General features: G+C 34.1%; 1 protein-coding gene across 1 annotated transcript in view; it reads left to right on the top strand.

Annotated features, from left to right (window-relative positions):
- The window catches only part of cos (kinesin-like protein costa), a 171,491-nt gene that overhangs the window by 104,530 nt on the left and 41,979 nt on the right, over window positions 1–24,982 (top strand). The window contains exon 19 of the mRNA XM_089094032.1: window positions 591–882. Coding sequence (XP_088950158.1) covers window positions 591–882 — 292 coding nt within the window. The remainder of the gene's footprint in view (window positions 1–590; window positions 883–24,982) is intronic.

Below are 24,982 nucleotides of genomic sequence, written 5' to 3'. Positions count from 1 at the left end.
ACTCTCAAAATAAAACTGACAAAGATTATTCCAACAATACGTGAAAAAAAAATCGCGTGTGTTTTGTAACGTCTTTTTTTACTCGTGTTTCTAGCGCTTGATAAAATTTAACCGCCTACTGTCACAACTTTGTTTAATACTTGTATAGAATTTGATATTGTATGGAGCTGTTGCATTTTTCTATGTTACTAATTTACTACTTGTTTCTATATTAATTTTCTTTCTATATTATTTATTAATTTCATTATTTTTCACTTTCTGTATGTACTATATTATACCAGTATTATTATCTTTTTAGGACAGGCTAAAGCAACAAATAACTGATTGTCGCAAGGTACTGGGTAGGGCTGTGTTGCATTTTTTTATATTACTTATTAATTTTATTATTTATTCACTTTTGTGGATCTACTATACTATACCAGTACTATATCTTTTCAGGACAGGCTAAAGCAACAAATAACTGATTGTCACAAAGTTCAGGGTATGGCTGTGTAGCATTTTTTTTTTTTTTTTTTTACATTACTTATTAATTTTATTATTTATTCACTTTTGTGGATCTACTATACTATACCAGTACTATATCTTTTTAGGACCGGCTAAAGCAACAAATAACTGATTATCGTAAAGTTCATGACAAAGTTCAAAGAGTTCGCTTCGATGCCGAGTGTCAACTTGTGGCTCAACAGAGAGATTATGAGCAACAGATATCAGCATTGATCCGACAACTAGGTGAAGACTCAAGTGGTAGCTCTGCTACAGAGCGGAGACTCCGGCATATGGAGTCTGAAGTAGAACACCTCCGTAAAGAAAATCGCATGCTCAAAGTCAACCTTAGTGACATGATGTTGCGAGCTGGAGCTGGAAAGGAACAGCACAAGCAAGGTGAGTTTTCTATTTCTTTTACTTATTACCGTGTAGATTATGGAGAATCAGGTATTGTTTTGCATTTAAATTATTTGTTTTAGGCTAATGGTGCATATTAACTGCAAACTTAGATTTTTCTTTTGATTTGTTTTTTTTAGCTCTGTTAAAGTATTGAATTCTGTTAAAGTATTAAAGTATTGATTAATTGAATAGCCGTGAATGCTTAAATGAACGGAAAAGAACGGAAACGTTGCAAGTTTTTTTCTTTTTTTTGCGTAAGGAATTTAAAAATAAAGAATTAAATGATGGCATGAGTTAGGATTGATTACAATTTGAAAATTCATTGAAACTGGCTGTAGAGTTAATAGAAGGATCTGAGACAAGATAGAGGGTCGTAGTCTCTCTTCTCATCCTCGGCGTGAACATCAGAGGAGTGTTTTCGACGTAATATCTTAAACTAGGTATCCTTTTTACATTTAGGCAAGATTAAAGTAGAAAATTTACATCTCAAGACTTTGAATGAACCCAGTTTATTGAACTCTCTCAGAAAAAAAAATCTAGTGAATGAACCGAAAGTTAATTATTTTGTTTTGTGTAAATATATTAGTTTTAATTTTATTACTTTAGTAATTCTACTGATGACGATTGCTGTATATGTATTCGAAATATCTAGACTTTTGTACCTGTTTTCACTATCTAAATAAATGGACTTATCCCATTTAAACGTTTATTTGTTCATCAGAAAGGTGAAGAAGGGGCGAACACGCGTAATGGTCCAAATCACAAACTGCACCACTATTATGTAAATAGGAAAAACTGCAGTCATAATTTATAAACTTATGCATAGCTGATGAAGCGGTTAGCAGAGCCTCAGGCCGACTAGATGGGATATGAATGCTACAAATTAAATCAAACTGTTCGTGGTAACGAACTGTAAGTAAGGAGTCACCCGGCTCAATAGTGGCTGAAATTCTAAAAAAAGGAATTTTTGTATCATTATATCCATTAAAAGAATTAGATTTTTATGCTAATTTTAAATATATATATTCCATCAAGTTTAATTTAACCCATCAAAAGTTACGCGCCATAGAAAATGTATTTTATTTTTGGAAAAAGGGAAACATCCCCTATAAGTCACATGACCTTAATGAAAATCTCACTACCAGATTCAGCGTATCAGAGAACCCTGAAGTAGAGGTTTCAAGCTCCTATCTGCAAAAATGTAGAATTTTATATTTTTTGCCAGAAGAAAGATCACGGATGCGTGTTTATTTTTTTTTTTTTGAGGGGTAATCGTATCGACCCAGTGGTCCTTGAATATCGCGGGTGGGCTTATTCAAACAGAAATTAAAAGTTCTAGTGCTATTTTTAAGTGACCAAAAAAAAAAATGGAGGTTGACCGAAAAATGGTTATTGGAAAGTATACAGACTTTTTCAGGGGGATTTTTAATGGTAGAAGGGGGGGGGGTCGGGGGTCACTTGGGAGGATCTTTCCATGGAGGAAGTTTTCATGGGGAAAGGGACATTGCTATGAAGGGGGCACCGTATTTCCTAGCATTATTTAAAAAAACGATCAGAAATTAAATAAAAAAACAAGTTTTTCAACTGAAAGTAAGGAGCACTTCAAAACTTAAAACGAACAGAAATTATTACGTATATGATTGGGTTTGCCCCCTAGTCAATACCTCGCTCTTTTTTTCGCTAAACTTATTTTAGTACTTTCATAAGAGCTATTGATTCTAACTAACGGCCTTTGTGATTAAGGGGTCATTCTTAAAGAATTGGAACCAGATTTGCACTTCAGCGTAAAGAGCAAGGTATTCATTAGGGGGCGAACCCGCAATATACCGTTATAAAAATAAACGAATATAGAAGTTCGTTACGTAAGTTAATTCGTAAATTACGTATATATATTACTAATAAAAACGTTCGTAAATAAAATTAAACAAGTTTCGAGGAAGCCATTTAACCAAAAAAAAAAAGTAAAATTAGTATTCAAATTTCGTTTTAATTATTCATGTACGGTGAGCCAAAATCAACACCTGCATTAATTCAAAAGCGTTCAAAAATTAAATAAAAAAAAAAAAAAATTTTTTTTAACTAAAAGTAAGGAGCGACATTAAAACTTAAAACGAACAGAAATTATTCCGTATAGGAAAGGGGCTGTCCCCTCCTCAACGCCTTGCTCTTTACGCTAAAGTTTGACTCTGTGTCACAACTTTATTTTTTTAAACAATTGACCCCCCGAACCCCGGGGGGTCGGGGGTCACTTGGGAGGATCTTTCCATGGAGGAAGTTTTCATGGGGAAAGGGACATTGCTGTGAAAGGGGCACCGTATTTCCCAGCATTATTTAAAAAAAACGATCAGAAATTCAATAAAAAAACAATTTTTTCAACTGAAAGTAAGGAGCAACGTCAAAACTTAAAACGAACAGAAATTATACGTATATGATTGGGCTTGCCCCCTAGTCAATACCTCGCTCTTTTTTTCGCTAAACTTATTTTAGTACTTTCATAAGAGCTATTGATTCTAACTAACGGCCTTTGTGATTAAGGGGTCATTCTTAAAGAATTGGAACCAGATTTGCACTTCAGTGTAAAGAGCGAGGTATTCATTAGGGGGCGAACCCGTAATATACCGTTATAAAAATAAACGAATATAGAAGTTCGTTACGTAAGTTAATCCGTAAATTACGTATATATATTACTAATAAAAACGTTCGTAAATAAAATTAAACAAGTTTCGAGGAAGCCATTTAACCAAAAAAAAAAAGTAAAATTAGTATTCAAATTTCGTTTTAATTATTCATGTACGGTGAGCCAAAATCAACACCTGCATTAATTCAAAAGCGTTCAAAAATTAAATAAAAAAAAAAAATTTTTTTTTAACTAAAAGTAAGGAGCGACATTAAAACTTAAAACGAACAGAAATTATTCCGTATAGGAAAGGGGCTGTCCCCGCCGCAACGCCGTGCTCTTTACGCTAAAGTTTGACTCTGTGTCACAACTTTATTTTTTTAAACAATAAAAACTTTAGCGTAAAGAGCGACGCGTTGAGGAGGGGACAGCCACTTTCCTATACGGAATAATTTCTGTTCCTTTTAAGTCTTAATGTCGCTCCTTACTTTTAGTTAAAAAAACTTGTTTTTTTTTTTTATTTAATCACTGGCAAGTAGCCATAATAGTTCAGTACCGCTAATGGGACTTTCTGTCTATTAAAAAACAAGGCAAAGTTTGAGAACGACTGTAGCGATTTCTTATCAAGCGGTAGGTAATCGTTAGTTAAGAAAGTGTCGCAGCGTCTTACAACCAGAAAGTTCAAATAGAAGGTAGCACATAGGTAATGAATCTGCTAGAGTCCGTTAATACAATCTGTAAGGCGACCAGATGGTCTACCCCGAGTGTATCTATCGTTGGTACTAAATACAAATTTATCCTCCACTTTGTCTTTAATTTCTTTAATGTTAACGGTCTTGACAAGAGTCTGAGGCGACGGGAGTGAAAACTAAATATCACACCATCCTCTTACAATTAGAGGATTTTCTCAGATTTGTGCAAGGAGTGTCCTCACAGTTCTCATGAAGACCAGCGTCTGGGGATTTTCTTAAATTCGTAAAAACAGATCTGTTCATATTCATCATTTAACCCTATTCTAGAGTGAAAATAAGAGATCCTTGGAATTACCGATTCGGGTGGCTTCTACAACACTAGAGCAGTTCTTGAGCAGAGGGATCAAATGAGTCGCTTTTTTGCGATTCTGTAAATATTCCTTTCCACAAACTTCGCATGAGATCCTTAAAATACAGACTAGGTGGAATCACAGAATCTGATTACTGTGATCTTGTCAGTGTTCACTATTATGCTGTCCCGTGAGAAAAGCATTTCGTCACAGCGTTCATGACCGGTGATTTTATCAATTAAAGCTTTTAGATTCAAAGGATTACCAAGGTGACGGTGCCTTCGCGATAACGACTATTACTTGATTCCTAAAAGCAGTGCCGTTCCCTGGCAGTCCACGGAAAGGAGTACATCAAAGCATTTGAAACGCATTCTTTCCTATAGCACCTTCTTCCCTTTGCAATATCAGTTAGTTCAAAAATGTCGCAGCTGAGCAAAGTAGATTTCAGATGCAAGACATATTTCAAAACAACTCCGTCTTCTGCTCCTCTATCCAAATTATACTTCGGAAAGTTCGGAATGGGGGGATATACTAAATAATTCAAAGGTTCAAAATCCACGTCAATTTTTCGTGCACATTTGTATACAAAAGAGTAAGGGGTTTATCCTTAGCTCCATACGTCTATAACTCTCAAAAACTGAATAAACCGTAAATTTTTTGTTACTAATTCAAAACGGTGACAAGTTTTGGGAACTGCATTTACCCATGCAACCCTTTTCAGGGGGGTTTAAGGCTAAAAAGCCGGCCGATACCTACTTTGGCTTTCTCTAACCTCTTCAGCTCATTTCTCCACACTTTTCGCCATAAAAATCAGGTGAAGACGGGGCAAATAAAAAAAGAGTGTAAAGGTATAGGAAATGTTAAAATATTCGCGACAAATTCGTAGGGAGTTCAGATTTTAACGAATGCAGTTTTTCTCGATCAAATTCACCAATCCAAGAACCAAGATTATATAAGTATCTCCTAATTTTCATTTGTCATATAGTAAAAACTAATTCCACTTGAATACATTCTTAACAGATCTCGCAAGGTTTAATGGGAGGTTCAGTATTAAAGACTGGTTACAATTGAGAGTATTCAACCCTAAATTATCTGGAAATGACATTTTCATTCTTACAATTAATAAGAACGATATATATATATATATAATAAATTAAAAGGATACGGGAGTAAGAATAGTCTCGTGTATTTGGTTCGATATCTAACTCCTTGACTACATTATTATCTGTCTCAATTGTGGGATAACTTTTGAAAGCTATTGGTAAATTTCCTGGCAAGGGTGTTTCAAAATTACTCGTAATTCTTGCACACTAGCAATTGATAAACATCATAATTTATTCCTCTTGAATAATGCCGGAAACAAAGTTAGACGCTGGCAATTAGGGAATCCATGAGCCGAGAGGTTGTTTTAATTTTTTAATATTTCTGTTAATGACAGTTTCTTTTATACTTATTCTTCTTCTTAGAAATGTGTATTTTCACCTTAGATTTCATCCCTTTTTGCTTTTCATTAAATTTTTATGAGAGGTTCTAACAAATTTTCTGAGAGGTCCTAAAAATCTTGAAATGGAAAGTTTCAAATTTCGTTTTAATTATTCATGTATGGTGAGCCAAAATCAACACCTGCATTAATTCAAAAGCGTTCAAAAATTAAATAAAAAAAAAAAATTTTTTTTTAACTAAAAGTAAGGAGCGACATTAAAACTTAAAACGAACAGAAATTATTCCGTATAGGAAAGGGGCTGTCCCCTCCTCAACGCCGTGCTCTTTACGCTAAAGTTTGACTCTGTGTGACAACTTTATTTTTTTAAACAATAAAAACTTTAGCGTAAAGAGCGACGCGTTGAGGAGGGGACAGCCACTTTCCTATACGGAATAATTTCTGTTCCTTTTAAGTCTTAATGTCGCTCCTTACTTTTAGTTAAAAAAACTTGTTTTTTTTTTTTATTTAATAACTGGCAAGTAGCCATAATAGTTCAGTACCGCTAATGGGACTTTCTGTCTATTAAAAAACAAGGCAAAGTTTGAGAACGACTGTAGCGTTTTCTTATCATGCGGTAGGTAATCGTTAGTTAAGAAAGTGTCGCAGTGTCTTACAACCAGAAAGTTCAAATAGAAGGTAGCACATAGGTAATGAATCTGCTAGAGTCCGTTAATACAATCTGTAAGGCGACCAGATGGCCTACCCCGAGTTTATCTATCGTTGGTACTAAATACAAATTTATCCTCCACTTTGTCTTTAATCTCTTTAATGTTAACGGTCTTGACAAGAGTCTGAGGCGACGGGAGTGAAAACTAAATATCACACCATCCTCTTACAATTAGAGGATTTTCTCAGATTTGTGCAAGGAGTGTCCTCACAGTTCTCATGAAGACCAGCGTCTGGGGATTTTCTTAAATTCGTAAAAACAGATCTGTTCATATTCATCATTTAACCCTATTCTAGAGTGAAAATAAGAGATCCTTGGAATTACCGATTCGGGTGGCTTCTACAACACTAGAGCAGTTCTTGAGCAGAGGGATCAAATGAGTCGCTTTTTTGCGGTTCTGTAAATCTTCCTTTCCACAAACTTCGCATGAGATCCTTAAAATACAGACTAGGTGGAATCACAGAATCTGATTACTGTGATCTTGTCAACGGTGACAAGTTTTGGGAACTGCATTTACCCATGCATTCCTTTTCAGGGGGATTTAAGGCTAAAAAGCCGGCCGATACCTACTTTGGCTTTCTCTAACCTCTTCAGCTCATTTTTCCACACTTTTCGCCATAAAAATCAGGTGAAGACGGGGCAAATAAAAAAAGTGTAAAGGTATAGGAAATGTTAAAATATTCGCGACAAATTCGTAGGGAGTTCAGATTTTAACGAATGCAGTTTTTCTCGATCAAATTCACCAATCCAAGAACCAAGATTATATAAGTATCTCCTAATTTTCATTTGTCATATAGTAAAAACTAATTCCACTTGAATACATTCTTAACAGATCTCGCAAGGTTTAATGTTAGGTTCAATATTAAAGACTGGTTACAATTGAGAGTATTCAACCCTAAATTATCTGGAAATGACATTTTCATTCTTACAATTAATAAGAATGATATATATATATATATATATATATATATATATATATATATATATATATATATATATATATATATATATATATATATATATATATATATATATAATAAATTAAAAGGATACGGGAGCAAGAATAGTCTCGTGTATTTGGTTCGATATTTAACTCCTTGACTACATTATTATCTGTCTCAATTGTGGGATAACTTTTGAAAGCTATTGGTAAAATTTCCTGGCAAGGGTGTTTCAAAATTACTCGTAATTCTTGCACACTAGCAATTGATAAATATCATAATTTATTCCTCTTGAATAATGCCGGAAACAAAGTTAGACGCTGGCAATTAGGGAATCCATGAGCCGAGAGGTTGTTTTAATTTTTTAATATTTCTGTTAATGACAGTTTCTTTTATACTTATTCTTCTTCTTAGAAATGTGTATTTTCACCTTAGATTTCATCCCTTTTTCCTTTTCATTAAATTTTTATGAGAGGTTCTAACAAATTTTCTGAGAGGTCCTAAAAATCTGAGAGGTGCAAGACATATTTCAAAACAACTCCGTCTTCTGCTCCTCTATCCAAATTATACTTCGGAAAGTTCGGAATGGGGGGATATACTAAATAATTCAAAGGTTCAAAATCCACGTCAATTTTTCGTGCACATTTGTATACAAAAGAGTAAGGGGTTTATCCTTAGCTCCATACGTCTATACCTCTCAAAAACTGAATAAACCGTAAATTTTTTGTTACTAATTCAAAACGGTGACAAGTTTTGGGAACTGCATTTACCCATGCAACCCTTTTCAGGGGGGTTTAAGGCTAAAAAGCCGGCCGATACCTACTTTGGCTTTCTCTAACCTCTTCAGCTCATTTCTCCACACTTTTCGCCATAAAAATCAGGTGAAGACGGGAGTAGTAAGGCCATATAAGATTAAAAACCAACATGCACTTTCACAAGCCTGAAGTGTGGATATGTGTGTATATTTTCAAGTAATTGAGTTACCAGGGTTATTTGCCTATTACAATGAACTCTACATGGCTTGGCAGACATGTTTTATATTATGGCACCCATTTTTGGAGGTCAAACTCATGGATACATGTTTATTTTTTATTCTTTTTTTAAACTGGTATTTTTTCAATGAAGCCCATAGCACTTTGCAGAAACCCGTGAATGTAGGACTGAAAGTCTGTTCGTAGTATATCTGAATCCAATTACTGATCATTTTAAGTTGAAAATTGTGACGTAAAAATAACTCTATTTGCGAATTTTTTTTTTGCGAAAAGGTATTTGCGTAAAGGTATTGCGTTGGTTAAGAATGCCTTACGGGTAATTGAAGAATGGGATGCTTCCATCAACAATACAAAGAATATGCTCAGATACTTAATAGATTTGACGCCTACAAGAGACATTGGTAAAAGGTATTCAATAGCTTAATTGAAAAGTAACGATAGAATGACATTGTGACTTGACCTCGCTTTACCTCTCCAGTGTGGTCTGCATAATACACAAGTAACATTTGAAAAGTATTTTCAATTTAAAAAGAAATCGCTGAAACGTGTATTGAGGGGGATTGGTTGCATGAAGGGTTCAGTTGCACGAGAGTTCAGTTATAGGGGTCACAGTTACATGAGGGTGTAATTCCATTGGGTGGAGTGGCACGAGGGTTCAGTTAATTTGGGTTTAGGTGCACGAGGGTTCAGAAGCACGGGGGTTCAGTTGGACAGGGTTTCGAGTATAAAGGGGTACCGTTGCCGGGGGGAGTCACTGGCAGGGGGGTTGAGTTAAATGGGGCTTGAGTTACACGAGAGTAGTGCTTTGTCGTGTTTTAGCTTCTCACAGTTACATTCTCTTGATCTTTCAAAGTTCACTTTGATTTTATTTCATTGATTCTTTGTGTTGGCATGTCCGGGCGGGGGTTTGCAAGTCCAAGTTGGGTTTTCAGACCTACGTTCTTAAAGTTTCGTGTGTTTTTTGATTTTTCGACAAAAAAAAAAACTTGTTTATAGACTCAAAGCCTTACTATTTACTATAAATTTTTTTATTTTTTAAAAAAATATAATTGTGAGAAAGCCGAAATTTAATTTAAAGAGAGAGTCTTGGAGGAAGGGACAGTCCCGTTCATAAACGGAATAATTTCTATTCGTTTTAAGTTTTAACATCATTCCTTACTTTCAGTTATAAAAAAACTTGTTTTTACTTAGGTAATAATGGAACATTTAGTATTTTTTCTAATGTAAGTGTTTTCTTAAGAAAATGGACCATCTGTAACAAATATAGCCTTAGCTAGTTAAAACTGCACATAAACTCTGGATTTTTTTTATCGTGTTACTTAGATAATAAAGGAACATTTGGTTTTCTTTCATAATTTAGTGTGTTTTCTTAAGAAAATGCCCCATCTTTAGAAAATTTTACCTAAAATAGTTAAAACTGTGTATAAAATCTTCAATTTTAGTTATGTTACTTAGCTAATAAAGGAACATTTGGTTTTCTTTCCTTATTTATGTGTTTTCTTTTGTTTGCATGTCCGGGCTGATGTTTGCAAGTCCAAGTTGGGTTTTCAGACCTATGTTTTTTAGATTTTCGTGGGTGTTTGGATGTTTTGCCAAAAAAAAACATAGTTGTACCCTCAATGCCCTCGCTATTTACTCTAAATTTTTTTATTGTTTTCAAAATTAAAGTTTTGAAAAAGCTAAACTTTAAAGTTAATAACGAGGCTTTGAGGAGGGGACAGCCCCTTTAATTTCTATTCGTTTAAGTTTTGACATCGTTCCTTACTTTAAGTTAAAAAAAAACTTGTTTTTTACTTAGGTACTAATGGAACATTTAGTATTTTTTCTAATGTAAGTGTTTTCTTAAGAAAATGGCCCATCTGTAACAAATATAGCCTTAGTTAGTTAAAACTGCACATAAACTCTTGATTTTTTGTCGTGTTACTTAGATAATAAAAGAAAATTTAGTTTTCTTTCCTAATTTAGTGTATTTTCTTAAGTAAATTCCCCATCTTTAGAAAATTTTGCCTTAAATAGTTAAAACTGTGCATAAACTCACCAATTTTATTTATGTTAATTAGCTAATAAAGGATCATTCGGTTTTCTTTCCTTATTTATGTGTTTTCTTTTGTTTACATGTCCGGGCTGATGTTTGCAAGTCCAAGTTGGGTTTTCAGACCTAGGTTTTTTAGATTTTCGTGGGTGTTTGGATGTTTTGCCAAAAAAAAAACATAGTTGTACCCTAAACGCCTCGCTCTTTACGCTAAATTTTTTTATTGTTTAAAAAATTAGAGTTGTGAGAAAGTCAAACTTTAACGTAAAGAGCGAGTCGTTTAGGAGGGGACAGTCCCATTCATAAACGGAATAATTTCTTTTCTTTTTAAGTTTTTACATCGTTCCTTACTTTCAGGTAAAAAAAAACTTTTTTTTTACATATGTGATAATTTAACATTTAGTATTTTGTATAATTTAAGTGTTATCTTAGGAAAATTGCCTATCTGTAACAAATATAGCCTTAGCTAGTTAAAACTGCACATAAACTCTTGATTTTTTGTCGTGTTACTTAGATAATAAATGTACATTTGGTTTTCTTTCCTAATTTAGTGTGTTTTCTTAAGAAAATTGCCCATCTTTAACAAATTTTTCCTTAAGTAGTTAAAACTGTGCATAAATTCTTCAATTTTAGTTATGTTACTTAGCTAATAAAGGAACATTTGGTTTTATTTACTTGTTTATTTGTTTTCTTTTGTTTAAATGTCCGTGCGAGTATTTGAAATGCAAATTTTTTTTTTCAGAAATTCGTTTTTCATACGGTCTTGTGTGTTTGTATGTTTTTAAGAAAAAAAAAAATATGTTTCGAATCTTAATCAATAGACATATTTAAGCTTAACCCGTCTTTATTCTTTATAATATTTTTATTCATTTAATTAAATTAATAAACAATTGTAATTAAGCAGCAATAGCTTTCTTGAATTTGCTTCATGGACACAATACAGATATTTCATTCAATAAATAATAATTCATTTTTTCTGTTCAATTATTGTCAGTTTAAGCCATACCACATATAATTACCACATTCTTTTATTATAGCTTCTTATTTTAAGTGTTAGACAATATAATTACAACATTCTTTTATTATAACTTAACTTTTAGGAATAGAGTTTAGGTTACTATTGAGCCTTACATGCCTGAAATCATGAATTAGAATATTTAATTAGCTGTTTTGGGTTTTCAGACATAGTTTTTTAGATGTTCATGGGTGTTAGGTTCCTGGAGGGTTTTATGACTCCTCCCTCCAATGAATTCAGATGGTTTTAGGACTCATCCCCCTAGCCATAACTCCATTCAACCTTGAGCGAAGATATAAAAGTTTGATGAAGTATTTTTCTACTTAAAAGCTAAATTAATAACTTTCAAGATGATATGACTTTATGACAAATAATTTATCAGTTACAGAGAGTGTTTGAAAGTAAAATTTGTGTTTTCATAAAAACGTTTTTTCTATTTTCGTGTGTTTTTGTATTTTTTGCAGAAAAAAAAATATGTTAATAAGTATAAGCAATAGATGTATTTAATATAAAACCGTCTTTATTATTTATAATTGTTTTATTCATTTCATTAAATTAAGAAAAAATTGTAAGTAAGTAACAATAGCTTTCTTGAATTCGCTTACTGGAAACAATACAGATATATCATTAAATAAATAATAATTCTTTTTTTCTGTTCAATTGTTGTCAGTTTAAGCCATACCACATATAATTACCACAGTTTTTTATTATACCTTCTAATTTTAAGTGTTAGACAATATAATTAAAATATTCTTTTATTATAAATTAAATTGTAGGACTATAGTTTCTGTTACTATTTAGCCTTACATTCCTGAAATCATGAATTAGAATGTTTAATTAGCTGTTTGGGTTTTCAGACATAGTTTTTTAGATGTTCATGGGTGTTAGGTTCCTGGAGGGTCTTATGACTCCTCCCTCCAATGAACTCAGATGGTCTTAGGACTCATCCCCCTAGCCATAACTCCATTCAACCTTGAGCGAAGATATAAAAGTTTGATGAAGTATTTTTCTACTTAACCACTACATTAATAACTTCCAAGATGATAGGACTTTATGAATCAGGATTTATCATTTAACGAGAGTTCATTTTCTCCTCCCCGCACTGTAGTCGCTTGGTTGTAGGACTCCTCTCACCACTGACGTCAGATGGTTTCAGGGATCATCCCCCTAGCCATAACTCCATTCAGCCTTGAGCGAAGATATAAAAGTTTGATTAATTATTTTTCTTCTTAACAACTACATTAATAACTTCCAAGATGATAGGACTGTATGACGCAGAATTTATCAGTTTGAAAAAATCATCTTGTGGTGTTATATTTGAATGTGCATTTTTATTATTGTCTATGGAACTCGAATAAATTGACTGTTATCCTTGGATAGTGAACTATAACATCTTTGAGTATGATAAAAGCTTGTGGAGTACTACATTACTTCATATGAACAGACTGGGATTCTGCGATAGAGTAATACCACCACTTAATAATGCTGGTCGAGAACTGAGATATGTTCTGGAGGAAGTCAGTGAAATTTGCAGCTTTTTTGGGGTTGAAGCGCTCTACGTAAAGGGCAATGTACCTACAGATAAAGTTTTAATTCAAAAGTGTGACCCTAGTATTCCACTTTTCAATCTAGAAGAAGTTTAAGTGTCCTAAATTTGAGGGAGTTATCACCGTCCTGAAGACGAGGTTAGGTTCTTCGCACAGTGGATACCTAAGAACATACCTGATCGTTATAACTCCATAAGAAATGTTAAAAAATATTCTATATCATTGAACCATCGTTTTTGGATGTTTAATAGTTAACTCTAAGTAATATTTTTATGTAAACATTTGTTGTTGTTTTTTTCAAAAAGAAACGTGTTAATACTTTTAAGCAATAAATATCTTTAAGCTTAAACCGTCTTTATTATTTATAATAGTTCTAGTGTAAGCAAGTAACAAACTGTTTCCTGAAGTCACCTCTTGGATACACAATGCAGAAACTTCATTTAAGAAACTATGAAAAAATTGTAAGTAAGTACATTGTAAGTAACGTGCGCGCACGTAACCTCGTCTAAATCAACCTTAAAAAAATGAAATAAAGCTATGTCGACTTTGCATGTTTCTCTCACTATGTATGCACCTTCGTGGTGTGTAACCAATCACCAATCAAGTTATTGTATATTGAACAACCTCCGCTGTCTGTGATTGGTCCCTAAGAATGGGAGTTGTCTAAAAAACCAGTCTGGCTGAAAACGTGGAGTTTTCCTACTGCTCACTTTTTGCAATGTTTAGGAACCAGTGGGGAATCCCCGTTCGTTTGGAAAAGTGCCAAGGAAAGGCAAGCAAATAGCATGTAGTTTTAAAACGTGTTTAATCACGTTTCTTGAATGAAGTATATGTACTGTATATTCAAGAGGTGAAATCAATAAAGAGCTTGTTACTTATTTACAAATATTTTCATAATTTCTTGAATGAAATTTCCGTATTGTGTATCCAAGAGTTGACTTCAAGAAAGAAAAAAATTGTTTCTTACTGATAATATTTTAATAATTTCTTGAATTAAATTTATACTTCATGTAGCTAAACGAAAATTGTTTGTGATCAAGAGAAAAAAAAAGTTACTTAATTGCGATTTTTTTATAATTTATTTAATGCATTATTCAAGAAATAACTTTATACTTATTTACAATTTTTTCATAATTTATTTAATTAAATTTCCGTATTGTTTATCCAAGAGTTGACTTCAAGAAAGAAAGAAATTTTAGCTTACTGATAATGTTTACATATTTTCTTTAATAAAAATTATACAAAATGGATCTCATTGAAAAATTGTTTTTTATAAATAGAAAAAAAAAGTTAATTAATTGAGATTTTTCAAAATTTATTGAATGAATTATCGTTACTGTATATAAAATAGGTGTAATCAATAAAGAGTTTGTTTAGTTACTTAAAAATATTTTCATAATTTCTTGAATGAAATTTCCGTATTGTGTATCCAAGAGTTGACTTCAAGAAAGAAATTTTTGCTTACTGATAATTTTTTAATAGATTATTTAATTAAATTTCTACATCCTGTAGCGAATTTAAAAATTGTTTGTGAGAAAGAGAAAAAAAAGTTACTTACTTGCGATTTTTTCATAATTTCTTGAATGAAGTATCGGTACTGTATATCCAAGAGCTGAAATCAATAAAGTTTGTTACTTACTTACAAATAGTTTCATGATTTCTCGAATTCCGTGTTGTGTATCCAAAAGATGACTTCAAGAAGAAATTTTTACTTACTGAGAATTTTTTCATGATCTCTTGAATTATATTTCTACATCATGTATCTAAGTCATGTAAATGATAAATAGTTTGTTAGTTACTTAGAATTTTGTAATAATTTCTCGAAGAAAATGTCTTTGTTTATCTAGCTGGTGAATGAAAGAAAGAATTTGCTACTTACTTACAATGTTTCATAATTTCTTTATTGAAAATTTCTGTATTGTGTATCCAAGAGATGGCTTCAAGAAAGAATTTGTTACTGACTTACTTACTTACAACTTTTTCATAGTTTATTAAATTAAATTTCTGCATTGTGTATCAAAGAGGTGACTTCATGAAACAGTTTGTTACTTGCTTACAATAGAACTATTCTAAAGAATGAAGACGGGTTAAGCTTAAAGATATTTATTGCTTAAATGTATTAACAGTTTTTTTTGGAAAAAAACAACAACAAATGTTTACATAAAAATAGTACTTAGAGTTCACTCTTAAACATCCACAAACGATGGTCCCATGATATAGAATAGTTTTTAACATGTCTTATGGATTTATCATGATCAGGTATGTTCTTAGGTATCCACTGTGCGAAGAACCTAACCTCGTCTTCAGGACGGTGATAACCCCCCCTCAAATTTAGGACACTTAAACTCTTCTAGATTGAAAAGTGGAATCCTAGGGTCACACTTTTGAATTAAAACTTTATCTGTAGGTACATTGCTCTTTACGTAGAGCGCTTCAACCCCAAAAAAGCTGCAAATTTCACTGACTTCCTCCAGAACATATCTCAGTTCCCGACCAGCATTATTAAGTGGTGGTATTACTCTCTCGCAGAATCCCAGTCTGTTCATATGAAGTAATGTAGTACTCCACAAGCTTTTATCATACTCAAACATGTTATAGTTCACTATCCAAGGATAACAGTCAATTTATTCGAGTTCCATAGACAATAATAAAAAAGCACATTCAAATATAACACCACAAGATGATTTTTCAAACTGATAAATTCTGTGTCATACAGTCCTATCATCTTGGAAGTTATTAATGTAGTTGTTAAGTAGAAAAATAATTCATCAAACTTTTATATCTTCGCTCAAGGCTGAATGGAGTTATGGCTAGGGGGATGAGTCCTAAAACCATCTGAATTCATTGTGGGGAGGAGTCATAAAACCCCTGGAAGTCATTGTGGGGAGGAGTCATTGAACTCTCTGCAACTGATAAATTATGTGTCATACAGTCTTATCATCTTGGAAGTTATTAATGTAGTTGTTAAGTAGAAAAATACTTCATCAAACTTTTATATCTTCGCTCAAGTTTGAATGGACTTATGGCTAGGGGGATGAGTCCTAAAACCATCTGAATTCATTGGAGGGAGGAGTCATTAAACCCTCCAGAAACCTAACACCCATGAACATCTAAAAAACTATGTCTGAAAATCCCAAACAGCTAATTAAACATTCTAATTCATGATTTCAGGCATGTAAGGCTCAATAGTAACCGAAACTCTATTCCTAAAAGTTAAGTTAGAATAAAAGAATGTGGTAATTATATTGGCTTACACTGAAAATAATAAGGTAGAATAAAAGAATGTGGTAATTATATTGGATTAAACTTAAAATAATTTAACAGAAAAAATAAATTATGATTTCTTGAATTAAATTTCTGTATTTTTTCCAGGAAGCGAATTCAAGAAAGCTATTGTTACTTAATTACAATTGTTTATTAATTTATTTAACTTAATAAAAAATTTATAAAGAATAAAGACGGGTTAAGCTTAAATATATCTATTGATTAAGATTAGAAAAATATTTTTTTTTCGGCAAAACATATAAAAACAAAATACAATAGAAAAAAATTATTTATGAAAACACAACTTGGACTTGCAAACACCCTCTGTAAATGATAAATTCTTTGTCATAAAGTCATATCATCTTGAACGTTATTAATATAGCTTTTAAGTAGGAAAATACTTCATCAAACTTTTATATCTTCGCTCAAGGTTGAATGGAGTTATGGCTAGGGGGATGAGTCCTAAAACCATCTGAATTCATTGGGGGGAGGAGTCATAAAACCCTCCAGGAACCTAACACCCATAAACATCTAAAAAACTATGTCTGAAAACCCAATACAGCTAATTAAACATTCTAATTCATGATTTCAGGAATGTAAGGATCAATATTAGCCGAAACTCTATTCCTAAAAGTTAAGTTAGAATAAAAGAATATTGTAATTATATTTGCTAACACTGAAAATTATAAGCTAGAATAAAAAAATGTGGTAATTATATTGGCTTAAACTGAAAATAATTGAACAGAAAAAATAAATTATTATTTCTTGAATTAAATATCTGTATTGTTTCCAGGAAGCGAATTCAAGAAAGCTATTGTTACTTACTTACAATTTTTTCATAATTTAATGAAATTAATAAAACTATTCTAAAGAATAAATACGGGTTAAGATTAAATATATTTATTACTTAAACTTATTAACATATTTTTTTTTTCGGCAGAACATAGAAAAACACACGAAAGTCTGAAAAAAGTAGGTCTGAAAACACAACTTGGACTTGCAAACACTAGCCCGGACATGCAAACAAAAAGAATCAATGAAATAAAATCAAAGTGAACTTTGAAAGATCAAGAGAATGTAACTGTGACAAGCTAAACCACAACAAAGCACTATTATCGTGGAACTCAAGCCCCATTTAACTCAACCCCCGTGCACCTGGACCCCCCCTGTTAATGGACCCCGTTATAATCGACACCCTGTACAACTGAACCCCCGTGCAACTGAACCCTCGTGCGCCTGAACCCTCGTGCAACTCCACCCACGTTAACTGAACCCTCGTGCAACTCAACCCAATTTAATTAAACCCTCATGTAACTGTGTCCCCTTTAACTGAACTCTCGTGCACCTGAACCCTTCCTGCAACCAATCCCCCTCACAACACGTTTCAGCGATTTCTTTTTAAATTGACAATACTTTTCAAACGTTACTTGTGTATTATACAGACCACACTGCAGAGGTAAAGCGAGGTCAAGTCACAATGTCATTGTATCGTTACTTTTCAATTAAGCTATTGAATACCTTTTACCAATGTCTATTGTAGGCGTCAAATTTATTAAGTATCTGAGTATATTCTTTGTATTGTTGATGGAAGTATAACATTATTTAATTACCCGTGATGCAGTATTAACCAACTCAATAACTTTACAAAAATACTATTTCGCAAAAAAAAAAAATTCGCAAAAATATTTTTTTTTAATTAAAAATTTTAAAATTAAAATGATCATCAATTTTATTAAGATATAGTGCGAACAGACTTTCAGTCCTACAGTCACGGGTTTTTGCAAAGTGCTATGGGCTTCATTGAAAAAATACCAGTTTAAAAAAAAAATAAAAAATAAACATGTATCCATGAGTTTGACCTCCAAAAAATGAGTGTCATACACAATCACGTTTTGTATCTATTAATGCTTTACTCAAAAATGAGTCTCATAATAGAAAACCGGTCTGCCACGCCATGTAGATTTCAGTGTAATAAGCAAATGGCCCTGTTAACTAAATTATTTGAAAATCTACACACATATCCACGCCTCAGCCTTGTGAAAGCGCATGTAGGTTTTCAAGTAATTGGGGCCTTACTACTATAGTGCCCTTTTTAATAGACGAAAGTGATTGAAAGGCAGCTAACACTCCTTCCACGCCCACCATTTCCCCAAACACATCCAATCAAAATTTTGAGATAGCCATTTTGTTCAACGTTGTTCAAAGGTCCGAAAATTAGGTCTTTAAGGATGACAACCCTCTCAGAGCCCTCAGGGCAAGTGTTGTAAATTATGCCCTTAGGGCATTTAAGGTTTTTATAGAAAGCGTTGTCGTGGAAACTTGAAAAAGGGCTCATTCGATTGGAAACTGTAAGGGCTAGGGCCCTTTTTAATAATTGGAAGGGATTTGAGGGCAACAAACCCACCTCTCATGTCCATTCTTTTCCCAAACACATCTAGTCAAAATTTTGAGATAGCAATTTTCTTCAACGTAGTTGAAAGTTCTGGAAATTATGTCTTAGAGGATGACGACCCACCTAGCCCTCAGGGCAATGGTTGTAAGTTATGCCCTGGGGGCATAAAAGGGTTTTATGGAAAGCGTTGTCGTAGAAACTTCAAAAGGGCTCAGTTGATTGAAAATTAAAAGGGCTAGTGCCATTTTTAATAGTTGAAAGTGATTGGAGAGCAACTAACTCCCCTCTCACGCCCACCATTTCCCCAAACACATCCGATCAAAATTTTGAGATAGCCATTTTGTTTAACGTAGTTGAAAATTATGGAAATTAGGTCTTTGAAGATGACAACCCCCTCACAGCCCTCAGGGCAAGGGTTGTAATTAATGCCCTGGGGTCATATAAGGTTTTTATAGAAAGCGTTGTCGTAGAAACTTCAAAAGGGCTCATTGGATTGGAAATTGAAATGGCTATTGCCTTTTTAATAGTTCAAAGTGATTGGAGGGCAACTAAACCCCCTCTCACGCCCACCATTTCCCCAAACACATCCAATCAAAATTTTGAGATAGCCATTTTGTTAACGTAGTTGAAAGTTCTGGAAATTAGGTCTTAGAGGATGACAAACCCCTCTCAGACCTCAGGGCACGGGTTGTAATTTATGCCCTGGGGGCATATAAGGTGTTTATAGAAAGCGTTGTCGTAGAAACTCACAAAGGACTCATTCAATTGGAAATTGAAAGGGCTATTGCCCTGAGCACAAACAAAGCTGCCGGCCCCGATGGAATCCTGCCCGAACTACTGAAAGCAAACTGCAAACCTCTCCTTGACCTTTACCAAAAAATTGCCACAGCTGCTTGGGAAAAATGTCACTTCCCCTCACCCTGGTGTGAAGCCACGATCATCCCCCTGCATAAGAAAGGCTCTAAAGCTGTCTGCGACAACTACCGCCCAATAAGTCTTACCAGCCACGCAACAAAAATCCTCACAAAGTCATGCTCGGGCGTATACGAGCCATTTGCTCAATGGTCATTCCGGAATACCAAGCCGGCTTCCGACCTAATAGATCAACAATTGATCAAATATTCACTGTTCTGCAGACCATGGAGAAGTATAGCGAACTTGGCCGCAGCATCTACTACCTTTTCATAGACTTTAAACAAGCTTTTGATCGGATATGGAGAAAAGGTCTATGGCACATCCTTCTTCACTTTGGGATCCCATCCAACCTGATCTCGCTGACCAAACACATGTATAAGAAGTTCAGTAGCCGCGTCATGACTGGAGAAAGACTTACCAAGAGCTTCAAAACCTCTACCGGAGTACTTCAAGGTTGCCTAATATCACCGGAGCTGTTCAATCTCTTCCTAACTGCAGCCTTTTCACTCACAGATAACCCGCCCGGCGCCCTTGTCGGAGGAGTGATGATAGACAAACTGGCATATGCTGATGACATAGTCCTAATAGCCGTGTCCCTTCAAGATCTACAATCTCAGGCTAACAGCGTTCACTCATCCACCAACCTCTTCGGGATGGCAATCAACACCTCAAAAACGAAAGCCATGCGCTGTTCACGCAAATTCGATTCACAGGTAAATCTCAGCCTTCAGCTTGGTGAAGGTATCATTGAGCGGGTGGAAGGCTTCGCCTACCTTGGGAGCTTACTTACTTATGATAACAACCAACTCAATGCCATCAAGAGACGCCTGACACTTGCAAACTCCAGTTTTAAAGCTCTGATGTCCATCTGGAGGAATAAGAACTTAACAACTACTCTCAAAAAGAGACTTTTCTACTCCCTCATTATTCCGATCGCCATCTATGCCTGTGAATGCTGGACGCTTAAAACAGACGATCAACGCTGCCTAGCTGCCTTTGAAACCAAATCCCTACGACGCATCGCTGGTATCACCTTCCATGACAGAATCTCCAACTCCAAGCTTCTCCATAATCTGAGAGTCAGGTTCCCAAAACTGGACAGAATAAACCTATCACAACTCAAATGGCTTGAATATATCCGACGCAAGGCTGGCACTTGTCTCCCGAAGGTAACCTTCGATAGAACATCAGACGGTTCTTACCCCAGAGCTCACACTCCGAAGAGATGGAAGGACAACGTCTCACCTTACAGTCTGTCACAACTCTGCCACCTGGCTGACAACAGAAGCACCTACAGGAGGTATATCAATGAACTGGTTAAAGAAGAGGCCCCATAACGACCTTCAAGGACGGACGGGACATAAGTAAGTAAGTAAGTAAATAATTGCCCTTTTTAATAGTCAAAGGTTATTGGAAGGCTTGACATTTTTATAGTAAAGATCGATGTGGGTACAATGTATTATTATTTTTTTCTTTTTTTTTTTTTTGTTTAGACCAGGGCACTTCGTATCGAAGGATTTGTCTTAGGGCTCATTCGAAACTTCGAAAAGGGCTCATTCGATTGAAAACAGAAATGGCTAATATTATTTTTAACAGTCAAAAGTGATTGGAGGGTGACTAGTCCCCCTCCCACGCCCACCCTCCCATTTGCCCATTATGTTTAAAAAGTAAATGTTGCCTAGATTAAATCAAAATGCACTGTGTTAATACTAATTCCCAACAAGGCATCTCAGCAATATCCCAAGAACGACTGATGGTATTATGTTCAAACTTTCGGGGCTACTTCTGCTCTTAAAATTTAACCAAATCAAAATAGCGTAAGTGTATCCAAGCTATCAAAGAAAGTAAACAGACTTTTTTTGCAAATGGTAACAACTTTTCCATTTCAGATCAACTAGAGAAGGTATGAAACTAAATTAAACACTACTATTTGTGTCCAGAACTTTTTAAAAGGGTGTATGTTGTTAAAAATTACTGAAAATTTTTCTCCATCATACAAATAGCAGGCCAAACTATAAAGTCTTAAAAAAACGAAAGATTTAAATATTATTTTCTTTTTCCCTGAAAAGACTATGTTCATAAAACGAACAGAAATTAATTAAAAAAACTTTTTCCACAAAATAAGTTTTTCAAAGAAAAGTAAAGAACTCCATTAAACCAAAAATGAGCAAAAATAAAATCAAATAATCTACCAAGCGTGAAACTACCACAAATCAGCATTGATAAATAAATGAAACCCAAAATGAGCAGAAATCATAGGCAGCACGCTAGCGCTGCCTAAGTAAAGAACAATGTGGGTACAAAGTGTTGTTTTTGTTTTGTTTTTCTCCATACCCAGGCACTTCGTATCTAACGAGTTGTCGTAGAAAGTTCGAAAACGGCTCATTCGATTGCAAATTGGAGTGGCCAGTGCCCTTTTTAATAGTCGAAAGTGATTGGAGGGCAACTAGCCCCCCCCCCCCCCCCACGCCCATCATTCCCCCGAACACATCAAATCAAAATTTTGAGATAGACATTTTGTTCAGCGTAGTTGATTTCCAGATAGAAAATATGTTTTTGAGGAGGACACTCCCCCACAACCCTCGGGGCAAGAGTTTTTAGTTATGCCCTGGGGGCATATAAGGTTTTTTAAGAAGGCTTTATCGTAAACGCTTCAAAAAAATCTTATTCGATTGGAAATTCAAAGGTTCAGTGCCCTTTTTTATAGTCAAAAATTATTGATGGGCAACTCGCCCCCCCCCCCACGCCCATCATTCACTCAAACACCCCCCATAAAAATTTTGAGATAGCCATTTTGTTCAACGTAGTTGATTTCCAGATAGAAAATATCTTTTTGAGGAGGACACTCCCCCACAACCAACCCCCACAACAAATTGGGCGCAAAACCCCTATGCCTTCTCAAGGCCAGAACAAAATTTGCACTTTACTGAAAAAAAATATAAATATTTTCACTTTTATAACTTTAATAAATCAAATAATTTTAACATTTTGATTACTAAATATCAGTAGGCTATGTGTATATTAAACTGACAATGCACATTCATTTGTATTTTTTCAGTAAAGTGCTAATTTTGTTCTGGGCTTGGAAAGGCATAGGGGTTTTGCGCCCAACTTATGTTAATTTCTGCTCGTTTTGAGTTTGACTCGGTTATTTATTTTAATTTCTGTTCGTTTGGGTTTCATTTATTTATCGATGCTGATTTGTGGTAGTTTCGAGCTTGGTAGATTACTTGATTTTATTTTTGCTCATTATTGGTTTAATGGAGTTCCTTACTTTTCTTTGAAAAACTTATTTTGTGGAAAAAGTTTTTTTTAAGTAATTACAATAAATAACTGAGTCAAACTCAAAACGAGCAGAAATTAACACGAGTAGGGCTCAAAACCCCTATGCCTTCCCAAGGCCAGAACATAATTTGCACTTTCTGAAAAAATATAAATGTTTTTACTTTTATAACTTTAATAAATCAAATAATATTAACATTTTGATTACTAAATATCAGTAAAGGTTTATTAAACTGACAATGCATATTCATTTTGTATTTTTTCATCAAAGTGCAAATTATGTTCTGGCCTTGGGATTGGGAAGGCATTGGGATTTGGAAGGTTATTTATTATAATGTCTGCTCGTTTTGGGTTTCGTTTATTGATCGATGCTGATTTGGGGTAGTTTCACGCTTGGTAGATTATTTGATTTTATTTTTGCTCATTTTTGGTTTAATGGGGTTCTTTACTTTTCTTTGAAAAACTTATTTTGTTGAAAAAGTTTTTTTAATTAATTACCTGAAAAGACAAGTGTGTAGCGTTTTTTAGTCAAAGCCGCCAAACGCTAGGTAGCGTTTGTGGTTTTTCTTTCTGACAAAACCGCCACTTTTAAATCTGACAAGCTTCCCGTACTGATAAGCTCTGCAGAGACTGTTTTAGGGGGAGAGGGGGAAATTGCCACAGGCACAAAAGTGTAAAATTGTTGGGGTTGCAAAATTTCAAAATAATAATCTAACTGTTCTGTTTATTTTGTAATTTTCAAAGCAGTAAGTATAAGCAAATTGAATCCGAAAATTTCATATCCCCTTTGTCTTCATCAGCATTCCTAGAAAATATAAGTTAGTAGACCGAATTTAATTAATTTTAACGCTTTTTGTGATATTTTGTGTTCAAATTCTGTTAATAATTGAAAATTTTGTTAAAAGCTCGACCTGAAAATTGTTGGGACACAGGAGAGGCGGGGGGGCTATCAAGATTTACCCCAGGGCACAAGAGAAGCCAGAACCGCCACTGAAGCCAGAACCGCCACAACAACTAAGTCATGTTATAACGAGAAGTTTAGCCTTTGAAACCAAGTATCACGACCAGCTAATATGAATGATGACTTAATTATTATTATTTATTTATTATTACTTAATTACTAAATACTATTACTTAATTACTTAATTAATTACTATATTATTAGTGATGAAACTGAATCAGATGAATTTGCTCACAAATATCGAATTCCAGCTTTAATTAATTTGTTTCTTATCAATTCACTTTTCACACAGTTTGATATCAGCTGAAGTGCGTTTAATTACACTCAGAATGGAACTTGGAGCCGTTAGCGGCACGCGACCGAACTACGTTGGCATCTCTAATATTTGTTACCGACACGTGGGAATACCTATATTACACAGATTACGAGCACTTAACAAATGTAATCTTATCATTTGACAATATTGAGATGATCAAATACGGAGAGCAGAACATTATTTGATTTCCACAAATGACTTCTAGCAGAAGATGAACAATAGAAAGAAAGATAAACAAGTAGATCTGCAATTTATAGGGTAATGTAGAAAATTAGCTAAACCAGGAATCAGTTAAGCTTTAGGGGCAAAGGGAAATTTTTTTACAAAATTTTAATAAATTTTTACAAAATTTTAATAGATGCTTATCTCAGGGGCGTACAGAGGACATTTTTTCAGGGAGGGGGGTAATAATAAAAAAAATACTTCACAATTCAAATAAGAAGTACCCAGAAATTAAGAAAAATACAGTTTCGGGCGGCACCTCAAGCTCCCCCTGAGTACGTCCCTGGCTTATCCACCTCCCACACTTACAGAGTTGAGCTTACAAAAAAGGAGACAGTACAAACTAATCATGGTTGAGACAAAAACACTTCCGAAATAAAAAAAATACCAAGCACAGGTGTAAGGGCTA

The sequence above is a fragment of the Artemia sp. Qi Xiang Cuo genome, chromosome 9 (genome assembly GCF_049724085.1).
Source record: "Artemia sp. Qi Xiang Cuo chromosome 9, ASM4972408v1, whole genome shotgun sequence".
NCBI classification, from domain to species: Eukaryota; Metazoa; Arthropoda; class Branchiopoda; order Anostraca; family Artemiidae; genus Artemia; species Artemia sp. Qi Xiang Cuo.
This window is presented reverse-complemented; position numbering and strand designations above follow the sequence as displayed.